At 37.3% G+C, this 19,210-nt stretch overlaps 1 protein-coding gene across 2 annotated transcripts in view; it reads left to right on the top strand.

Moving 5' to 3' along the window:
- NT5C2 (5'-nucleotidase, cytosolic II) overlaps nucleotides 1–19,210 on the top strand; it is a 123,648-nt gene that overhangs the window by 91,087 nt on the left and 13,351 nt on the right. For both annotated transcript variants that reach the window (XM_023741101.1, XM_004370095.1), the window contains 10 exons: nucleotides 5,978–6,095; nucleotides 6,913–7,008; nucleotides 11,095–11,186; nucleotides 11,314–11,371; nucleotides 12,401–12,494; nucleotides 13,193–13,246; nucleotides 15,130–15,213; nucleotides 16,253–16,294; nucleotides 18,125–18,232; nucleotides 18,523–18,589. In XM_023741101.1, coding sequence (XP_023596869.1) covers nucleotides 5,978–6,095; nucleotides 6,913–7,008; nucleotides 11,095–11,186; nucleotides 11,314–11,371; nucleotides 12,401–12,494; nucleotides 13,193–13,246; nucleotides 15,130–15,213; nucleotides 16,253–16,294; nucleotides 18,125–18,232; nucleotides 18,523–18,589 — 813 coding nt within the window. The remainder of the gene's footprint in view (nucleotides 1–5,977; nucleotides 6,096–6,912; nucleotides 7,009–11,094; nucleotides 11,187–11,313; nucleotides 11,372–12,400; nucleotides 12,495–13,192; nucleotides 13,247–15,129; nucleotides 15,214–16,252; nucleotides 16,295–18,124; nucleotides 18,233–18,522; nucleotides 18,590–19,210) is intronic.

The following is a 19,210-nucleotide window of genomic DNA, read 5'->3' as shown; positions in this document are numbered from 1 at the left end:
GTCCCCACAGCCCTCCACCCAGCAATTCAGTCCCTCAGGGAGTTTGGATGTGTCTGTGGAGCTTCCATGACCTTTCCTTGTACAAGTTGTGCTGGTTTCCCCTGTATTAAAACAAATACATTTCTTAATCACCGCTTAATTTTGCTTTTTCAATAAACTGAAATTGGCAATTTTTCAAACTCCACTTGTTTATTTACTTATAATCTAGCCATTCTGGAATTAGTTTTATTTTATATAGTTGGTTCTTGTTATTTGTGGTACTTATGTTCTTTATATAAAGTAACCACGAACCCTGAATTAGTGGATACTGAATCGTTGCTCCTTGGGGAAATACAGGGGTTAGGTTCCTGACAGCCTCTGATCACATTGTCATCGATCAGTCAGTAAATAATGTTGCTTTATGTGAGTTTCTGTTTAAAGATACCTTAATTAATATACACTGTTGATTCGTTAACATTGAACTCACAGCCAACAGCAGTTAACTCACGCCTGACAAAGCTTATCCAGCAGGCGTATTTTCTCCATAAGGCACATCATAGGCAGCACTGCAGCACTACGCTTAGGGGCCATTTTAAACAGTGAAATCAGCAACAGTAACAACAACAAAACACAAAAATGTGCCTCTAAATAGACCAAAAAAAGGACACTTCTTTATAGAATAAGAGCTGAAACAAGCAGGCAACATTGCCTTGTTCGACTTCAGCTGGAAAGAGGTGCGTTGGGTGACTCAAATTTTTCACTGCCCTGCAACATGCCCACAAATGACTGTGATAAGGCTGTGACTGATTTTGGGGTTACAAACATTTTATTGAGTAGGTGATTTCACAAATAGGGAATCTGTGAATAATGAGGATCAGCTGGATTACTGGAAGTGTTACATGGAATCTAGTGTTTTCTTTTCAGTAAATTAAAATTGATACAGATTTTAGAAATTTTCAGTGTATTTTTAAATCATTTGTGATTAGATCATTTGGGCTAGAGATAAAATTATTGCCTATGTCTGTGTATTGTATTAGCATTTTTAGTAGTTTTGAAAAGTGGAAAAAGTCCTCTGGTATCTATCAACATTTGAAAGATTTTATTAAAATTTTTAATAAAAAATGTAAATTATTACTTTTCCTAACTTGCGTTTAGTTTATCTTAAATCCCTGAGAACCAACACCGTGTAGCCTAATAATCATACAGGTAGAAACTTTGATATTGATCACATTTGCAGCATAAAAGCAAATGACTATTCTTGGGTGGTTTGCTTGGATTTTTGTTTTTCTTTAGTGATCGTTTGTGGGATGGTTTTTCCTAGTTATAATGCTTTTAGGACTTTTTAGACATTACATTTGATCATTTCCACTCTTCTATTAAGCACCATCTCCTTTTCACAAAAAATCCAGGAGTTGGAGGAGTCCAGCTGTGTGTTTTCAGAAACCCAAATATGTCTGGGGAAAATGACTTCCTACAACATTAATACACTATGCATATCTTACAGTTGTCAGTAGTACAGCCAGAGGGTGCATCTATCTCCGACTCCGTTCTCTTACTAGACTAGGTAGTGTCTTTAACTTTATGAAGTAGAATATTGTAACTCTGCTTACATAAAAGCAAGAGAAGACTGCTCTGGTTTATTCCTATATCCTTTAGTTGGTTTCACTAGCTATAGTTCAATTTTAAACGCTGTTTACCAGCTGCATTCAATTTCTATCATATAAAAACCTGAAATATGCCTGAGAAAACAAACTAGGACAAATTAGGTTTATTTTCCATTTGTCTTTTGACTTAACATTTCAGGATCAGATTTGGCTTGTATTCCAGACTCAGGGTGCCAGAAAAGTAAATAAGACACAATACTTAGGCTTATCTTTAATACTCTTGTTTTGTTATGGCCAGTTAGGCTAACTGTAGTGCTGGTCAGAGACTTCTAAATAGGAGGGCAGTAACTCCTGTAAATACCAATTTCCAAATGGTGTCTCTGTTCCAGTCCATCACAACAGTTTTAAAACCAGCCTTTGTTTTTGTTTTGTTGCTTTGTTTTTTGTTTTTTTAACAGGAAAGCCAGTGTAACTCCTTCAAGACTGGAGTGACACACTCTGCACCTGCGTCTGCCTCGTGTGAGTCCTCATTTTGGCAGCAGCACTCTGCTAGGCTGGGACCTCTGTGGAGGCTTGCACTTTCTTTTTTGGAAATCTATAAACTGCTACACAGTGTGTCTTGGTGGCAAAGGTAAAAAGTGCATAAGAGTTCCAAACTTCCTGTGGAAAGTTTTTCCGTTCATTCCAAAGGGACTTTCTCCTCTAACATAAGTCCTATCTTATCTGAACAGCATGCTGTACTCAAAACATCCCCACAACACTCAGTTGTTACTTTTTGAAGAGCTGTTTTTTCCTTGCAGATGACGGAGAAAAGGGTATCTTTAAGTGCTCTCAGTAGCTTTAGCTTTCAAAGCCTTGGTTGTTCTCTTTAGAGTCTAGTTACGTAACCTGAGAACACTGTGTGCTGCCCTAGTGGCTGAAGCAGTCCTCTTTTTTGGACTCTGGCCGTTAAAATAACTTCTTTTGTGGATATTGGGTAAATTGGGATAGGCCTGAGGACTTACTCAAAGAAGAAATAAGCAGTGAATGTGTGATAGTGATGTTTACTCTGAAACTGTTGGCTGGTTTTTCGAACCACAGAAAGTCATTTGTAAGTGTTGAGCTTGAAGCTGTGCATCACTTACTTGCCACAGTTTTGCTGAGAGGAATTGAAATTGGAGCCTTTGCAGCTGTGGAGAGGCATAGAGCTCTACAGTCTGAGGTGATACATATGGTTCCCTACAGGTGCCTGAAGTTGGCTTTGAAGGGCCTGGTTGATATGAGAAGAATTTTGCTTTTTATTTCTTATGTAAGTTCTTTCAGGAATGGCGGTACTTCATAAGGTTCAGGAATAGTCATCTTTGCCACCATGTCAGAACAAATTGTGATTATTCCCAAGGAACACTTAGAATAAAATACCAAACCCGTGCTCTCTGTACAGCTGTGATTCTGCATCTCAGCCCTGGTTATACTGTATAGTTCTCTAGCAGGTGATTTAGTGACCTAGAGTTTGTGTTACTGAAATGAGTATCCAGGAAGCTTATGAGAAAATGTCAGTAGCTTGTAGGTCTCACTTGTTAACACAGAGTTTGGTGTAATAGACAGTGTTGTCAAAGTGGAACTTGGACTCGGCTAAATCCATTCCGACTTGTGACTAGTGCAGTTTATTTGAACTAGCTAAAAGAAATTGGAGGGAGAGTAGTGTGTTTCACCTCCCAATCCTAAGTTTTGATGGCCTATGTAATCTAGAAATTTTTAGCAGTAGTATACCCCACCACAAAGAGCTGTGGACGAGACTCGGGGAGACCTAAATTCTGGCTTCAGGTGATGGATGTATGTACTTGCTCTCTAAATTCAGGTCAGCAGGTGGGGAAAATACATGGTATTTTGGGGAAGTACCCTGAACTCATTGAGAAAAAGGAAGCTTAAGGCATTTGTTTCTTATAGAAATTTCTAGAAATTCACACCAGTCAACACTTGGGAAGTTCTGCCCTTTCCACACAATGTGGAAAGTATGTAGTGTTTTATTTTCTCCTCTTCTAGGATTTGTGCTGACAAATGGGGATTTGAGATTTTTTTTCCCCTGTATTTTTTTTTTTTTTTTTGCTAAAAATTCTGAATAAATTACTTTGGTTTTCATTACAAATTGTCTCATAGACATAGGTTTTAATCACTAATTACTCCATCACTCTGTAATTACCTGGTTCTCTAAACTAGGGAAAATTGCTGGTTTAGAGGATAAGACGGGTAAGAGTGTTTAAGGTGTGTTTTTTGTCCCCCATTCTTATCCTTCTGAAAAGTTAGTAATTGAAAATATTTCATGTGGGCCAAATCCTATAAAAATGAAGTCAATTGGTATCCAGATTACTTAGCCATGCTGTAATTTTGTTCCATTAAATATTGTTTGAAATAAGTAGGGCTTTGGTTAGCACTGAGAAATAATTTTTGTTTTATGGAAATTTTGTTAAAATGAGATTTACTTGCAATTGATGTGGGAGTAGGGTGGTGGGGTGGAGTGGTGAGAGATGTTATTTTTTTAAAAAGATAACTCAAATTTACGTCAGTGGGCACCATGCTTTTATGATAATACACCAGCTTTGACTCTGATAGTGTATATGAGTATGTAACATTTTCTTTACCATTGTATGCCTAGATTTAGGAATTTCACACTTAAGGTTCCAAAAAGCTTTTTTTTTTTGGTTGGGGGGAGGTGAGGAGAAGATGAGGTGGGAGCTGAGGGAAGGAAAAAAAATACAGCCAGATTTGAAAATGTTAGCTGGGGTTAGCGTTAATGTTAAATTATTATTACCCCGAGACAACAAAAGAATTGAAGACAGCTTCTGACATTGTTCTGATGAGGTGAGACTCAGCAACTCCTAAAGAACCTTAACAATTTTAAGCTTCTATTTTTTTAAATATGGCAAATGTTTATTAAAGGATTTTGAAAGCCCAGCATGCTTTAAAAAAAAATTCAATTTAATTCTTAAAAATAGATAAATACATTCACATTTTATAAACTTTAAAGGTATAGGAGGTACATGAAAGTCTCTTTCCTTCCCGTCTCTTACCACGCAGTTCCTGTCTTTGGAGGCAGCCAGTATTACTGGCTTCTTTTATGTATTTCTGGAAATATTCTAAGGCAGTGCTTTTGGAAGGGAAAGTTGAAACTTACTGAAATATTAGCACTAACTTGGATGCACAAACTAATTACACTGAAAAATCAGTTTGAACCATAGGCTAAATGATGCTAATAGTAAACAGAAGAACTATAATAATATAATAGTTTATTATTATAAGATTACAAGAATAGAATGGATGTTTCTGCTTCATTTGGCACTTAGCAAGCTGATAGGTCTTTTTATTATTATTATTTTAATATGGTTTACCATTCCTAGGGACTCGGAAGGATTCTTACCTAAATATTTCATTTGGAGGAAACCTATTTAGAGGAACAACTTTTTTTTTTTTTTTTTTTTTAAATGTTGAACTGGTGGGATAACTAAAAAGTTTTTCATTATGGAAAATTTCAGACATATAATAGAAAAAATAGTAAAGTGAACCCCCACCCCCAATATCCCTGTAACTGCCTTGGTATGCTGAATTGACTAGATAAAGAGAGAGATACATATTTTATACATACACTTGCACACATACCTACCAGGCCATAATCTAATGAGTCATAATTCTTTAGATGTCTTGATTCCCAGTTCACATCCACATTTTCCTAGATGTCTCAGACATGTCTTTTTATGGTTGATTTGCAACAGTAACTTTGATTTGCAACAGTAACCTTTAACATACAATTTTGATGACTTATAACATTGTTAGGGCTGATAAAAAAAACAAGTTAGTCCTGATGTACAATTAAATATGCTTATTGAAGAATGAGTATAAAGTAACTACCAAAGCCAAATAGCAGTTCCAAAAAGAAATTAGACTGTTAAAAAAAAAAAAAAGCTGATTTTGAAGGATTCTTATACCAGTTACACACATCAGTGGAGTGTTCAATATATATAGACTTCTCTTACCTAGTTTTCTGTTTACATATATTCTCATGTTAATATCACAACTGTTTATATTAGTTTTTTTTCTGCCTTTAAATTGTGCAAATGAAGAGTATTTAAAGGAAAAACATTTTTGGAATAGATTTCCTAAGAATGAAGGAACTATTCTGAAGTGTTTGATAATTCATCTTGTTGCTGCTGTTCCTGCTCTAATACATGACCTATCTTCACAGTCAAACAATGAAGTTCTCTAATTACTCGGGCAGTACAGAACATGAGCTTGAGGGGGAAGAAGAAAAATGGCAAATTTAGGAGGAGAGGGGAATTGGGAGAGTAAGAACTTACTCATTTGCCTTCTATTTTAATTGCCCTTCTTTTATGCTGACTAATGAGAACCTCCTCTTTATGCAGTATACAAGTCCCCGGAGTATGAGTCTCTCGGATTTGAGCTCACTGTGGAGAGATTAGTTTCTATTGGCTATCCCCAGGAGCTGCTCGGCTTTGCTTATGATTCTACATTTCCTACCAGGTAATTTTTCAAGATATTTTTGGACTAAGGCTTCTCCCACTACCCCTAAAATTAATAATTCCATATTCATCCCTGAACCCCCCTCCCCCCCCCAAAAAAAAATCCAAAGGCTTTTTGTTTATTTGGGGGGGTTGGTGTTGGTCCTGAAATTACCGTGAACTTTTTAATGCACCCCATATCTTTTGTGTTCTTGAATTTAGCTTAGCTTATTGCTACTGTAGAAGACCTACTTATGTGGAAAGAAAAGGGATCATTAAAACTGATGGGCAGTAATCACAGTTGCTCCTACCTTTGGCTGTTGGAGAGAAGTTACTTGCTTTGCTAATACACTTAACTTGTGTACACTTAGCCTTCTTGGCAGTTTGCATCTCTGGATTTGATTGGGAAGATTCGAGATTAAGATGATGCTTATTTTAGATGCCATCATGTATTCCTCATATACATCATCCAGTAGATGGAATTATAAGCCTGCTAAATTGTCCAAGAAAATTAAAAAAAATGTTTTTGAATGGTACCAACTGTATTAAGAGAAATTATACTTTATACCTTGTTTGATTAAGGTCTCATACCTTACTGAAAACAGTTATGATGATTTATCTGGACAGAGTAAATCTTTTTCATTTCCTCTGGGATTAATTTTTAAGATTTTATTCACGTGCTTTAGCCCCTAAGGTATTGTTCTGAGGCATACTTGAGTTGCTACAAAGTTTGAACTAGATGAGGTTGGTTCATGGTGGTGGAGCAGAGTAGTAAGTACTATGTGAAATTATTGCCTCTATTAATTTGCTTTATCAAGGATTTCTTCATTTTCACTTAGGGGACTTGTCTTTGACACACTGTATGGAAATCTTTTGAAAGTTGATGCTTATGGAAACCTTTTGGTCTGTGCACATGGATTTAATTTCATAAGGGGGTGAGTACAAAGAACCTTTAGCCTCTTTCTACTGTTTTTATAGTCAGTGTAAAGGCGACATTGTCTCCCCTAGGTATAATATACTTTCCTGCCCCCTCCACCATTAACGAGCATATCCTTTACATAAGAATAGTTAATAGTTATTTATTAGGCAGTTAGAACCTAAACTAAGCTGACTTATAAATATGGTTAGCAGTTAGATTTTGTTGACATTAAGTGCCTTCTAATTATGCAGCATCCAACAGAGCTGAATCTTGAAACTTGCCAATAAAGAGCTGTAGAAGTTTTGATTTATTTGAAATTCTAAGATTTTTATTTTCTCCTTTTTAATACAGTTCTCAGGTAGGTGTTCAAAAGAGGTGTGTACATAAAAGTGCTTTGAAAATTTTAAAACTACAGCAATTTAAATGACTAAGAGATTATTAACAGCTAATAAATTATTTTTTATATATTCATGAGCAACTTAAGACATTTGATTGTGTGGTTAAAATTTTTTTAAAACAAAGTTTAAAAACAAATACAGGGTAATATTTAAAACAAATAAGGATAAGCTTTATTTTCATAATCAGAATATTCCCACTATTGCTAACTTGAATTTTTCTAGTAAACCCTAGATAAAATTTAGTATCTACTGTATTGTTTTGTGAAAACTTCCCAATTATTTTTTAAAAAACACAATAGCACAATTCCACGTTTCTAAATTATGGCTTTACAAATATATATCTTCTCTACTGTTATACTACCTAATTTACTACTGACACTGTATTAGGGTCAGAAGACCAAGTCTTAAAACCAGAATAGGTTAAGTGTCAATCTCTTATGTAACTTTTCCATATATTACTCATTTTCAATGGCAAAATAATAAAAACTGCACAGGCTACATTGAAATTGTTACAGAGACAGTTGTCTTTTTGGTAAATACCTTTTGTGATAGGAGGCACAAACTAACTGGAACTACATGAGAGCTTCCTTTAAATCTGTGGTCACAGCAGTGCCCCACTTGGAATTGAAGCATCTGATACAAGACCCTTCAGCTGACATTAGAGACCTTAGACAGGCTCCCAAGGTGCCTACGCATACATAGTGAGAAGAGTGTGAAGTAAACACCCCACCATGGGCAGTCCATGGTTCCATCCGCCTTTCTTTTCCTCTTCCTTTCATGAGGGCTTTGTTCAAGATCCATGAGTATCAGGAGGCAGGACTTGGAAAGTAAAGTGATTGCAAGTGGTACTAGTAACCTATTTTATATGCAGATATTATCACTTATAATTCAGAATTCCAAGGAAGATGAACCAGGGTTCTATTTATTAACATCTGAAGAGGGATTTTTGTGTTATGGCAGAGGTTGGGGGTGTGTTGTAGGCAGAGAAGAAAAGTAAGAGAATCAGTTCTATAAATAAATACTGCAATCAAATTTACTAACTCAAGACCCACAGTCCTCCCCTCTACCCAAATAAGCCAGTAAAGTTTCCAAATAGTTCCTTTGGAAATACCTGTAATCGTGCTTTAAAAGTAACTCATTTATGAGTAAATGCACAATGATTCAAATAGCACTTAGCACTGTGCAGTCTTTGGAGTCAAAAAGGAAAAGCCAATGGAGAAGGAGAGAGTGAGGATGGAGGGAAAGGGAGAGAGAGCTATTGAAGTAAAGTGGGCTCTATCAGGCATCACCTTACATGTCTTGGGAACTTGTTTTTTGGACCTTAGAGGCTTTTAAAGTTAGAACAGGGTAATACTGAGGTCACATCTTTATTCTCTGGGTCACAGAAGGTTAGCAATAATCTGGACTATAACCATTTTCAATTCCAAGTCTAGCATTCCTTTATGATACAATACCTTCACCTGAATTGATTTTTCTTTTAAATATATAATAGCATAAGGCACTTAATATAAACAGAATGTAATTGCTAATATAAGTCACTTTGGGTTCTAACTGCCTAATAAATAACTGTAACTATCCTTAAAGGAATTGCTCTTTAAAGATTACCTATAAGGAGACGTCATCTTACTAAACCCGGCTGGGGAGAGTATATCAGTACTATTGCCTTCTACCTTAATTTTTATTACATAAAATCTTAAATGTCTAGAAGATGAAATATTCCACCAAGTTATTCTTTATTAGGAACTCTTATTTCAGAAGAGTAACTAAGACAGGGAGCTAATGTAATTTTATATTCTTGACTGGCGTTTATGCCATTTCTAGTTAACAAACTCAAGCAGGAAGTTATCCAAGTTACTCCAGGCATGAACTTTAAATTTGGTTTCCTTTATTTAAATTCTTAATCTTCATACATTCATTGTGAAAACTGTATTTTTATATTTCAGTCTTCTTTTTTGGTTTCTCTGTAACTTTTTTTTTATTGATGATCCTCTTCCTTTTCTTGAATTGTTTTATTTCACTCTCTGAGGTTTTTGTGCATCCCTAACAATGTCTGTTCTTTTCACTGGCTTTTTTTCTCCTTGGTTGTGTTCTCAGTCTCTTCTCTTCCTTCTCTGCACTCTAAGCGGCCTCATCTACTCTAATGGTTTTCTTGACGTCATCTATTACCTATGTGTAGATGATCCTCGTTAGCTCTCAAGTCCGAATCTCTGTTTCTGTAAGTTCTTGACTTATGTTTCTATTTGCCTGCTTAAAATCTTTACTTAAAGCCAAAAAAACAAAACAAAACAAACAAAAAAAAAAACCCACTGCCGTGAAGTTGATTCCAACTCATAGCGACCCTATAGGACAGAGTAAAACTGCCCCATAGGGTTTCCTAGGCTGTAATCTTTATGGGAGCAGTTCGCCAGGTCTTTTCTTCCCTGTTGCTGTTGGTGAATTTGAACTGCCAACCTTTTGGTTAGCAGCCTATCACTTAACCATTGCACCACCAGGGCTCCTTATATGCAAAATAGAACTCCTCTTATACTTGCACCTTACCGGTTTTCATATTTCTGTGAATGGTACCACCAACCTCGCAGAGACACCTTAGGGAGAGCTGGGGGTACTCAGCCCATCTCTCTGGACTCTTTCATGTGTCTGTGATCATCTGGTGGGTCAGTTGGCAGCTGATCTAGAATGCCCTCCCTCACATGTCTGGCAGTTGGCTGGAATGCTTTATTTCTCCACGTTGGCTTTTATCTTCCGACAGTTGGCTGGAACGCTTTATTTCTCCGTGTAGCCTTTTATCCTCCGCAGGCTGTCTCAGTCTCAATATGTAGTGGTGTTAGGGTTCCAGCGCAGTAAGAGAGGGCAAGGCCCAAAATACAAATGTTTTCCAGTGTCTGCTTGGTTCCCATTTGCTAATGTTTAAGCCTAGATTCAAAGGTTGGAGGAGAAATATACTCAGCCTTTTGATGGGAGGAGCTGCCAAGTCACATTGCAAAGGGATGGGGAGCATTTGTGGCTATTTTTGCAACATACTACATCTTTCTCTAGTTTATCTACATTGTCTGGTTTACATTTTCTAGTTTATCTACATCTTCTTTCCTATCCTAAACCCAGCTACTAAGTCAGTGTTTCTCAGAACTTGGCTCTGATGATTTTATCTCTGCTTAAAAACTGTCGGTGGCACCGTCACCCCTGAATGCACCTGAATGCAGTAAAAGAACAATAGCATGATCAGTTTCAGCCCATTGTTCTGTCTTTATTTTTCTCTGCTCCCATTTTTTAGTCAAACTGGACTAGTTCCTGAACTGACCACCTAGCCTTTAAGGTCCAGCTGATACGCCACCGTTCTCATGAATCCTCCCTAGGTTTTCCTCTCCTCACTCTTCACAGTCACTCTTCTCTACTCCGCAAGTTCACATGGTCTCCCCTTCCTCAGTTTTCTCCTAGCTCTTTGTACTTCTCTTGTGTTAGTTGTGATTTTTTACCTTGTTATTATTGTCTGTATACGTGACTCATGTCCCCTACCAGACTGAGAACTCTTAAAGGGCTGGAACCCAAGTTTGTACATCTTCATAGCTATGCATGTGTAATATTTGGAGCCCTGCCTGGCACATAACCACTAAAGAATTTAAATGAATTTTTTAAATAATGACTGTATCCCATGGTTATTATGTTAACTGTTTAAGTACCAGTTAATTTTTAAAATTTTCTTTCAGACCAGAAACTAGAGAGCAGTATCCAAATAAATTTATCCAACGGGATGACACTGAAAGATTTTACATTTTGAACACACTATTCAACCTACCAGGTAGACTCATTCTATGCTTATATATACACTGATGCTTTCCCTTCTTTTCATGACCGTTTATCTTTGCTCGAGGGAGATAATGAAATAAGTTTGAATAGCTTATGAATATCTATTCTTCATTTTTCAGAGACCTACCTGTTGGCCTGCCTAGTAGATTTTTTTACTAATTGTCCCAGATATGCCAGGTATGTGTATACTATAATTTTCTTTTTCCAATTGATTTTTTAATTAATGTACAGGGTTTTAGAGAACTGGCCATTGTAGGTCTTTTCTGCTTTTCTGAAGTGAATTTAGTGCTAGTGAGAGATGCCACATTGCCAGCCTGAGAGATGGGACAGCAGCAGCAGCTCCATGCAGGCTCTCACCTCCCACACGGCCCCTGTCCTTGCCAGTGTGCTGCAGCCATGTTTGGAAGGGACCACTTCTGATTGGCTTCTCCTGGGAATGAAGACGCCAGCAGAGGTGCTAATTGTGACAACTGAGTGGGAGGTTTGTGTGGTGATTATCTGTCTAAGCAGAATTACACTAAAACCCCCCAACTCATTTCACAGCAGCTACCCAGGAGCCATTCAGGGATGGCAGTTAGTTTCATTACCAGGCACAAGACTTGACTGAAGAATAAATGCAACTTATTTTCTCTGAAGTAAAATTTTGCCAAAGTCTTGAACAAGTTATTCTCTCCTTTTGGGGAGACTTGTATAGTGATGGCTGAAAGGTTAGGCATATAAGTCAGAGTTTGCTAACCTCTTATCCTTGTTAGGCCTTAGCCACTTCAAGGCACTAAATTTGGTGGAGAGCTGAGTCACTAAACTGAATAGAAAATGGCAATAACTTTTTACATAGGGACAGTGTCAAATTCAGGGTGGGGAAAACCTAAATTACCAGTTTTATTTTTAGATGTTTCTTTGATGGGAACCTGTTTTTTAAAAATGAATAAAAGAACCTGATATATTTGGAAATTTGACCATTTAGCTTCCATTCGTTGTAGTCTTCTTTCACTTTATATTTGTTCAAAATGACTGTATTCCATTGAATACTATTGCCATTTCTGGCAGTCAAAAATGGATTTTTCATTAGGGAGTAATTATTTTCCTGATCAGACCCAGCCATTACCCATGTGATACGGAACCTTTGGGTCCCCTGGGCAGTTTTTGATATTCATTTGATTTACCCTCTTTTGGGTTCCCTATCATGTTCCTTTCCTCTTTCTACAGCTGTGATACAGGATTTAAAGATGGAGACCTCTTCATGTCCTACCGGAGTATGTTCCAGGATGTAAGAGATGCCGTTGATTGGGTTCATTACAAGGTACCTAGAAGCTATTTCTTCACCTGCTCACTATGTGGCATGTGTTTTATGATCTGACATTAACTTTCTCAGTGCAAACGAATCAGAATTTTTCCTTTGTTTAAAAAAAAAAAAACGATTTGCCCCCTAGTGATAGGTCTCTAGAATACATTTGTTCTTGTCTTTGCCTGTCCGATTTAAAGGTAATGCTTATCTCTCCTCAAGTTGGTGCTTGGCTTCTAGATCTTATTTTCGTTTGTATTTCCCAAACTTACTTAGAAGAGATTGCAGTGGATGATATTATACTTACCATGCCCCTTGTGAATGATTTTGGTTCATTTGTTTTGTCCAAGAACCTCTCCCCAACTAATAACATTAATTAATATTAAATTAACATTTACTATAAACTGTACTGAATATAAAATGTCGTTTGACTTCTAGTTTAAAATAGCAGCAGTTTTATATTTTGAAGACAAATTTGGAGGCAGAGTAGCAGCAAATCGTACCTGCCGTTCTCCCCTGGTCGTCTTCTCTCATTTATCACTTTTCCCTGGCCGCCTTCTCTAGTGTATCCACTTTTCCCTGGCCTAGTTTATCTACTTTTCCATTTTGGTAAATGCTTAAGAAATGTGTTTGGGTTGATAGTAGACAGAATTTTTCTTATAAACTAAATGTTAATAACTGATTTTGTTCTTACTGCTTTTTCTTCTAACCCCTAGGGCTCCCTTAAGGAAAAGACGGTTGAAAGTCTTGAGAAGTATGTAGTCAAAGATGTAAGTAATAAAGAGGAAAACAGATCTGCATGATAGCTTATTTTACCTGGGAGAGAAGTGAATAACAAGCCTTCTTACAGTGAAATGGGCAAGGGAAGATATTTCTTTGTCTTGGCTTAATATGTGCTAGGTGTAATCACCAAGAGATTTTAGCTAGAGCATTGTCATTGTTGTTGTGTGCCATCAGATTGATCCTGATGCCTAGCAACCCGATACGGCAGAGTAGAGGGTTTCCTAGGCTGTAATCTTTACAGAAGCAGATCGCCAGGTCTTTTCTTCCGCAGAGCTGCTGATGGGTTTAAACCCTAGACCTTTCCGTTAGCAGCCGAGTGCTTAACCATTGTGCCACCAGGGCTTGTCAGAGCATAGGTCTTAGTGTATTTTTTCCTGTTTGCTGGTAGGCGAGAAGACCCTGTATTTCATTTGGTGTAGTGGTTAAGAGGTCGGCTGCTAACCAAAAAGTCAGCCATTCAAATCTACCAGCTGCTCCTTGGAAACCCTATGGGGCATTTCTACTCTATCCTATAGGGTCGCTATGAGTCAGAACTGACTCAGTGACACCTAACAACAGCATAACAACATAATAATAGCAGCTAGAGTCCTTATTAATATGTGCATATCACTGTACTAAGTGATTTAGATGCATTGTCCCATTTAATCTTCTTTATAACCCTGAGTTAGGTATTATTGTTACCTTTTTATAGATGAAGAAACTGAGGAATAGAGGGGACTAAATAACACCCAATTAGTAGCAAAGCCAGGATTTATACCCAAATCTAACCCAAATCATAACCACTGTACTAGATCATCTCAAAAATGATGTGCATATATGTGGTTGTTATTTAAAAACACCTTTAACATATCAGCAGAGAATAATAAGGAAAGCTTTAAAATATCGTTAAGAGAGTGGAAAAGCTGGTAAAATCTGAAAAAAAAATTTGTAGTTAATAGTATTGTACCAATGCTAATTTCTTAGTTTTGATAATTATATTGTGGTTATGTAAGATGCTAATATTAGGGGAAGCTGGATGAAGGGTATATGGGAACTCTGTACTATTTCCACAACTTTTTTGTAAGTCTAAAATTACTTCAAAATAAAAAGTAAAACACATACACACCCTAGAAATGAGATGCCGCTTCCTTTCCTACAGAGTAAAAGTAGCAGTACACAATATTTTCTCAAAGCACTTTGGTAAAGATTTTCTGTTGTTTTCAGTCTTTGTACCCCTACACCCCATTGTTTCAAGAACAAGCACTGAGCAGGGAGGGCTCCTGGAGAATTTGAGTGCGTTTACTCAAATTCACCCTATTTACTGTAGGAGAAGGAAAGGGTGTCTTTCTTTCTAGGCATATCGGGAGTTAGAATTTCCTCACTTATCTGCAGGTAAGTCTGAGCATTTCTAGGTTGCTATCCAGCACGTCATTTCGTTCTGCAAGGTGTTTTATAAGACCAAAATAGACACAGTGAAGCTATCTAATAATCTCCACATGGAGTATTTTGTTGGTGATGTTTAAAATCAGGTTCTTTTGATCTCTAACACACCAAACTGACATATTTCAGGAAATGACAAGGTAATTTAAACTTTCCTGAGGCAGTTATAATGAGACATTGTTAACAACCATATAATCATTATATATATATATAATTTTATATACAAATCTGTGTGTTACATACATTGTGTATATTACATGTGTTAATACCTTATTCATGCATGGTGATAATATGAGCTTTTAAATGTAAAATTCTAAAACAAACCTTTGAAGGGGATCTCCTATTCCTGTTTCAATGGGCAAAAGTGGTTTATCCAGTACATGACTGCTCTTAAGTGTAAATGTAAAAATGTTTGTTTTAATGTTTCTCTTATCATCACATTACATTTCAGGGAAAACTGCCGTTGCTTCTGAGCCGGATGAAGGAAGTAGGGAAAGTATTTCTTGCCACCAACAGCGACTATAAATATACAGATGTGAGTGTTGAATATTCATATTGGTCTGTTTATTTATACAGAGGAATTATGTGTTTTATATTTTGATCTTAAAAGAACAGTGAAGGTAATGAGGAAGATGATAGTTTATTAAGTGAGAGTAGTTTTTTGTCTTTTCATTTGAAAGCAGAGTAGAAAAAAGCAAACACGTAGCAATAAGGGCTATCCCAGAGTGGTTTTCAAATTTTTCTAAGTATTTGTAGAACCTCCTTTTTGACTACAGTATTTTCCCTGATAACAATTAAAACATTTGTGCTGACTAAAGTGGCTTCTGTGGAGCATCATTTATATAACCAGAGAAATCATTGTGTTGAGTTTGCCCACACCGTTTATTGCATCTGTATACATTCCTTCTCTGCGTTTGGACCCCGAAAACAGTAGATGGTGCAAAGATGTCTTGACTCTTAGCCATCAAAATTGACTAGCCCATGTTTTCTGCCATGATTGAAGCATATGGAAATACTGATTTAACTCTTTAACCTTATCTTACTTTTGCTAAGACAGTTACAAGTTTATAGCACTAATAAGAAGCTTAGCCCTTCCCAATCCTCTTTATGTAACGTTTTGATTTAGAAATCTAGTGATTTGAAGTCGGTGATCTTATAAAGCCTGTGGTTGGTTAGGGACCGTGTAACAAGGCCAAGGCAGTATGTTGTTTTCTCTGTGCCCTCCCCTCAGATGCCCCTTACCTCCAAATGTGTGTCTCAGGCCACTAGGGGAATTGGATAGGGATATATGGATGAATCTATACAAAAATATCTCCTAGATGGAAGTGTACATCTTACAGTGTCAGAAGCTATTTTTTTTTTTTTTTTGTTATGATGAGGCAATTAATTTCTGGCTTCCTCTGCTGTGATTTCACAAAATTTAAAAGTAACAAGAATGTAAAGAATCCTATATTGAAAGACATGTTTTATTAAAAGCTTGCATGTGATTTTTTTTTTTTTTTTTTAGATGTTATATGTCTTTTGTAGAAGTAGTATATGGACCTTATGTTGCCTTTTTTTTTTTCCTCCTCCAGAAAATTATGACTTACCTATTTGATTTCCCACATGGCCCCAAGGTACTCTATGTAACTTAATAGACCATTGCTTTAGTAACAATGAGTGCATTTAATCATCCTGGAATATTGAGGGGAAGGAATTGGTCAGCACCCATCCAGAAAATGGCCTACTCTTCATTAACATTAGAAGTAATTCATGAACTAGTGGATTTTAAGTCACTAGCAATTTGAGTACTTTGTAAACAGACATAAAAGGGATATTCATGTGGTATTTATTGGGATGGGATCAGAATAATTTTATGCTCAAGAAGTTCAAAGCAGCATTGTTATATTTCGTGACAATAAAAGGAATTTTCCAGGTTGAGGAAGAATATTTGATTAAAAGAAACAAAATTTGAACGTGTATATTCTCAACAACTTCTAGATAGTGCTTAGTTACTGCTCAGTTTTATGCCAAGAGAACAGTTAACCTTGATATTTAGCCGAGAAGTCTTATTCCTAATTGTGACCATGGTTTCAGGGGACATCTAGGTCAATTGGCATAACAGAGTTTATTAAGAAAATGTTCTGCATTCCGCTTTGGTGAGTGGCGTCTGGGGTCTTAAAAGCTAGCGAGCGGTCATCTAAGATGCATCAATTGGTCCCAACCCACCTGGAGTAAAGGAGAATAAAGAACACCAAAGACACAAGGAAAGTAGTAGCACAAGAGACAGAAAGGGCCACATAAACCAGAGACTCCATCAGCCTGAGTCCAGAAAAAGTAGATGGTGCCCGGCTACCACCAATGACTGCCCTGACAGGGAACACAACAGAGAGTCCCTGATGGAGCAGGAGGAAAGTGGGGTGCAAAACAAATTCTGGTAGACAGACCAGACTTAATAGTTTAACTGAGACTGGGGGGATCCCTGAAGACATGGCCCCTGGACTCTGTAAGCCCAAAACTAAAACCATTCCCAAGGCCAACTCTTCAAAGATTAGACTGGACTATGGGACATAAAATGATACTTCTTAGCTCAAGTAGATACGTGAGACTAAATGGGCAGCTCCTGTCCAGAGGTAAGATGAGAATGCAGAGAGGGTCAGGAGCTGGTTGAATGGACACGGGAAGTCCGGGGTGGAAAGGAGGAGTGTGCTGTCACAGTACAGGGAGAGCAACTAGGGTCACGTAACAGTATATGTATAAATTTTTGTCTGAGAGACTAACTTGAATTGTAAACTTTCACTTAAAGCACAATTAAAAAGAAAAAAAGAAATATCCATTGCTACTTAGTTGCATATTTGTGGAGTGTTTGTCCTTGGCTTCTGTGAATAAATGTCAGTGTTTGAGACCACTGCATAGTGTGCAGTGTTCTTCAGTTTGGTCGTAAAAGGTTACTACTATGGTTCCATCTCAGGCTGGAAATAATTTTAATGGGAGTAACTTCTTAGTGTTTGCAATATGAGCCAAAGGCCAGTATGGTCTTAGAGCCATCATTTTGAGAACATAAGAGTAAAATTTCCTAATAATAGTTCCATGTTAGTTTGTACACTTTAGTTCTGATGCTGATCCACCTCTTCTTAATCTGCATCTCTTCGTAGCTCCTTTAAGTATATTTCAGAGTGTGAGTACACTTTCTTTCATGTATTAAATTGCTGTGAAGTAAGTTACTGTAATTCAGTATTAGATAATATGATTTAAGATGTAGAGATTATTAGTTGACTTATTATTTATACCCTGTCTGCTTCCAAAAGGACGTGGTTTATAATAAGACACAATAAATGTTTGATAAAATAGTGAGCTCTTCTGGCTATACTTAGTATTTCTACATTCCTTGCATCTGAGTGAGATTAAGTATTAGTGCCTTAAGGTAAGGAGTGCTGTTTCAGCCTCTGCTGTTTCTCCGTCACCAGCCTGGGAGCTCCCATCGACCATGGCAGTCCTACTTTGACCTGATCTTGGTGGATGCACGGAAACCACTCTTTTTTGGAGAAGGCACAGTGTTGCGCCAAGTGGATACTGTAAGTCCAGAGGATGATCTGTGTGCTAGCACGCTGTCCTTCATGTTTCTCCTTCTCCCACTCATACTCTCCCTAAGGAAACAGGTTTTTTGTTTTGTTTTAATAACAAATTAGCCTTATCTCTCTTTTGAAATTAATGTAAGGGTTATGGTTTTTAACTGAGGTAGCCAAACAAGTCACTAAATCAGAAAAATAAATGCCGTTCATTTGGCTGGCTGGCCACCTAGCATTTTGGGTGGATATTGTGATAGAATGATAAGTATTACAAATTCCATATTCTCTTCACACAGAAAACTGGCAAGCTGAAAATTGGCACCTACACCGGCCCCTTACAGCATGGCATCGTCTACTCAGGAGGTGAGTCAGACTTCCTAATGTCAGTCCTTGCTCAGACGTCTCTCGGAAAGTTTTGGTGTCCTCCTGGCATAGTGCCATGTTTACTCTTAAGTATCCTAAAGACTTTATCTACTCAAGGTAGATAAATACGACATTCACCTACTGGTGCAGCAGGAGTCAGGGAGAAGGGTTTGAGAAGTTGTATGTCCTAATGAATCTCTGGTCTTCACTAGAAGGATCAGTTTTCTCCCTTTCTTCTTTTACCTATTTGAGGCTTTTTCTCAGTGACCTGGAATTATTTGGGATGATTCTCAAGGGATTGCCAAGAAGGTTTCAAGGAGCTCCTGTGGACAGATTATGGTGGAGTTAGAAACAGCTGAGCAAAACCACATTAATGACAGATCCATGATGGAAAATGGTGATGGTACTTTTGAACGTTAGATTTACAAAAGCTGAGAAAATGTAGTTTTGTTCGTCTTGGGTTTGGTGATCAAGAGATCTCGTCAGAACAGTGGAGCTGAAGGCGTTGTCTTAGAGGCAATATAAAGAATAGTGGGGGAAAAAAAAGAGCCTTTCCTCCAGTCTGTCCCTCACATAACTGTAAGAATAAAACTGATAATCTGCACAGTATTGAATGATTTT

This window comes from Trichechus manatus, unplaced genomic scaffold, assembly GCF_000243295.1.
Source record: "Trichechus manatus latirostris isolate Lorelei unplaced genomic scaffold, TriManLat1.0 scaffold00007, whole genome shotgun sequence".
In the NCBI taxonomy this organism is placed as follows: domain Eukaryota; kingdom Metazoa; phylum Chordata; class Mammalia; order Sirenia; family Trichechidae; genus Trichechus; species Trichechus manatus.
The sequence above is the reverse complement of the archived record's forward strand: the minus strand, read 5'-3'. Positions and strand labels throughout refer to the sequence as shown.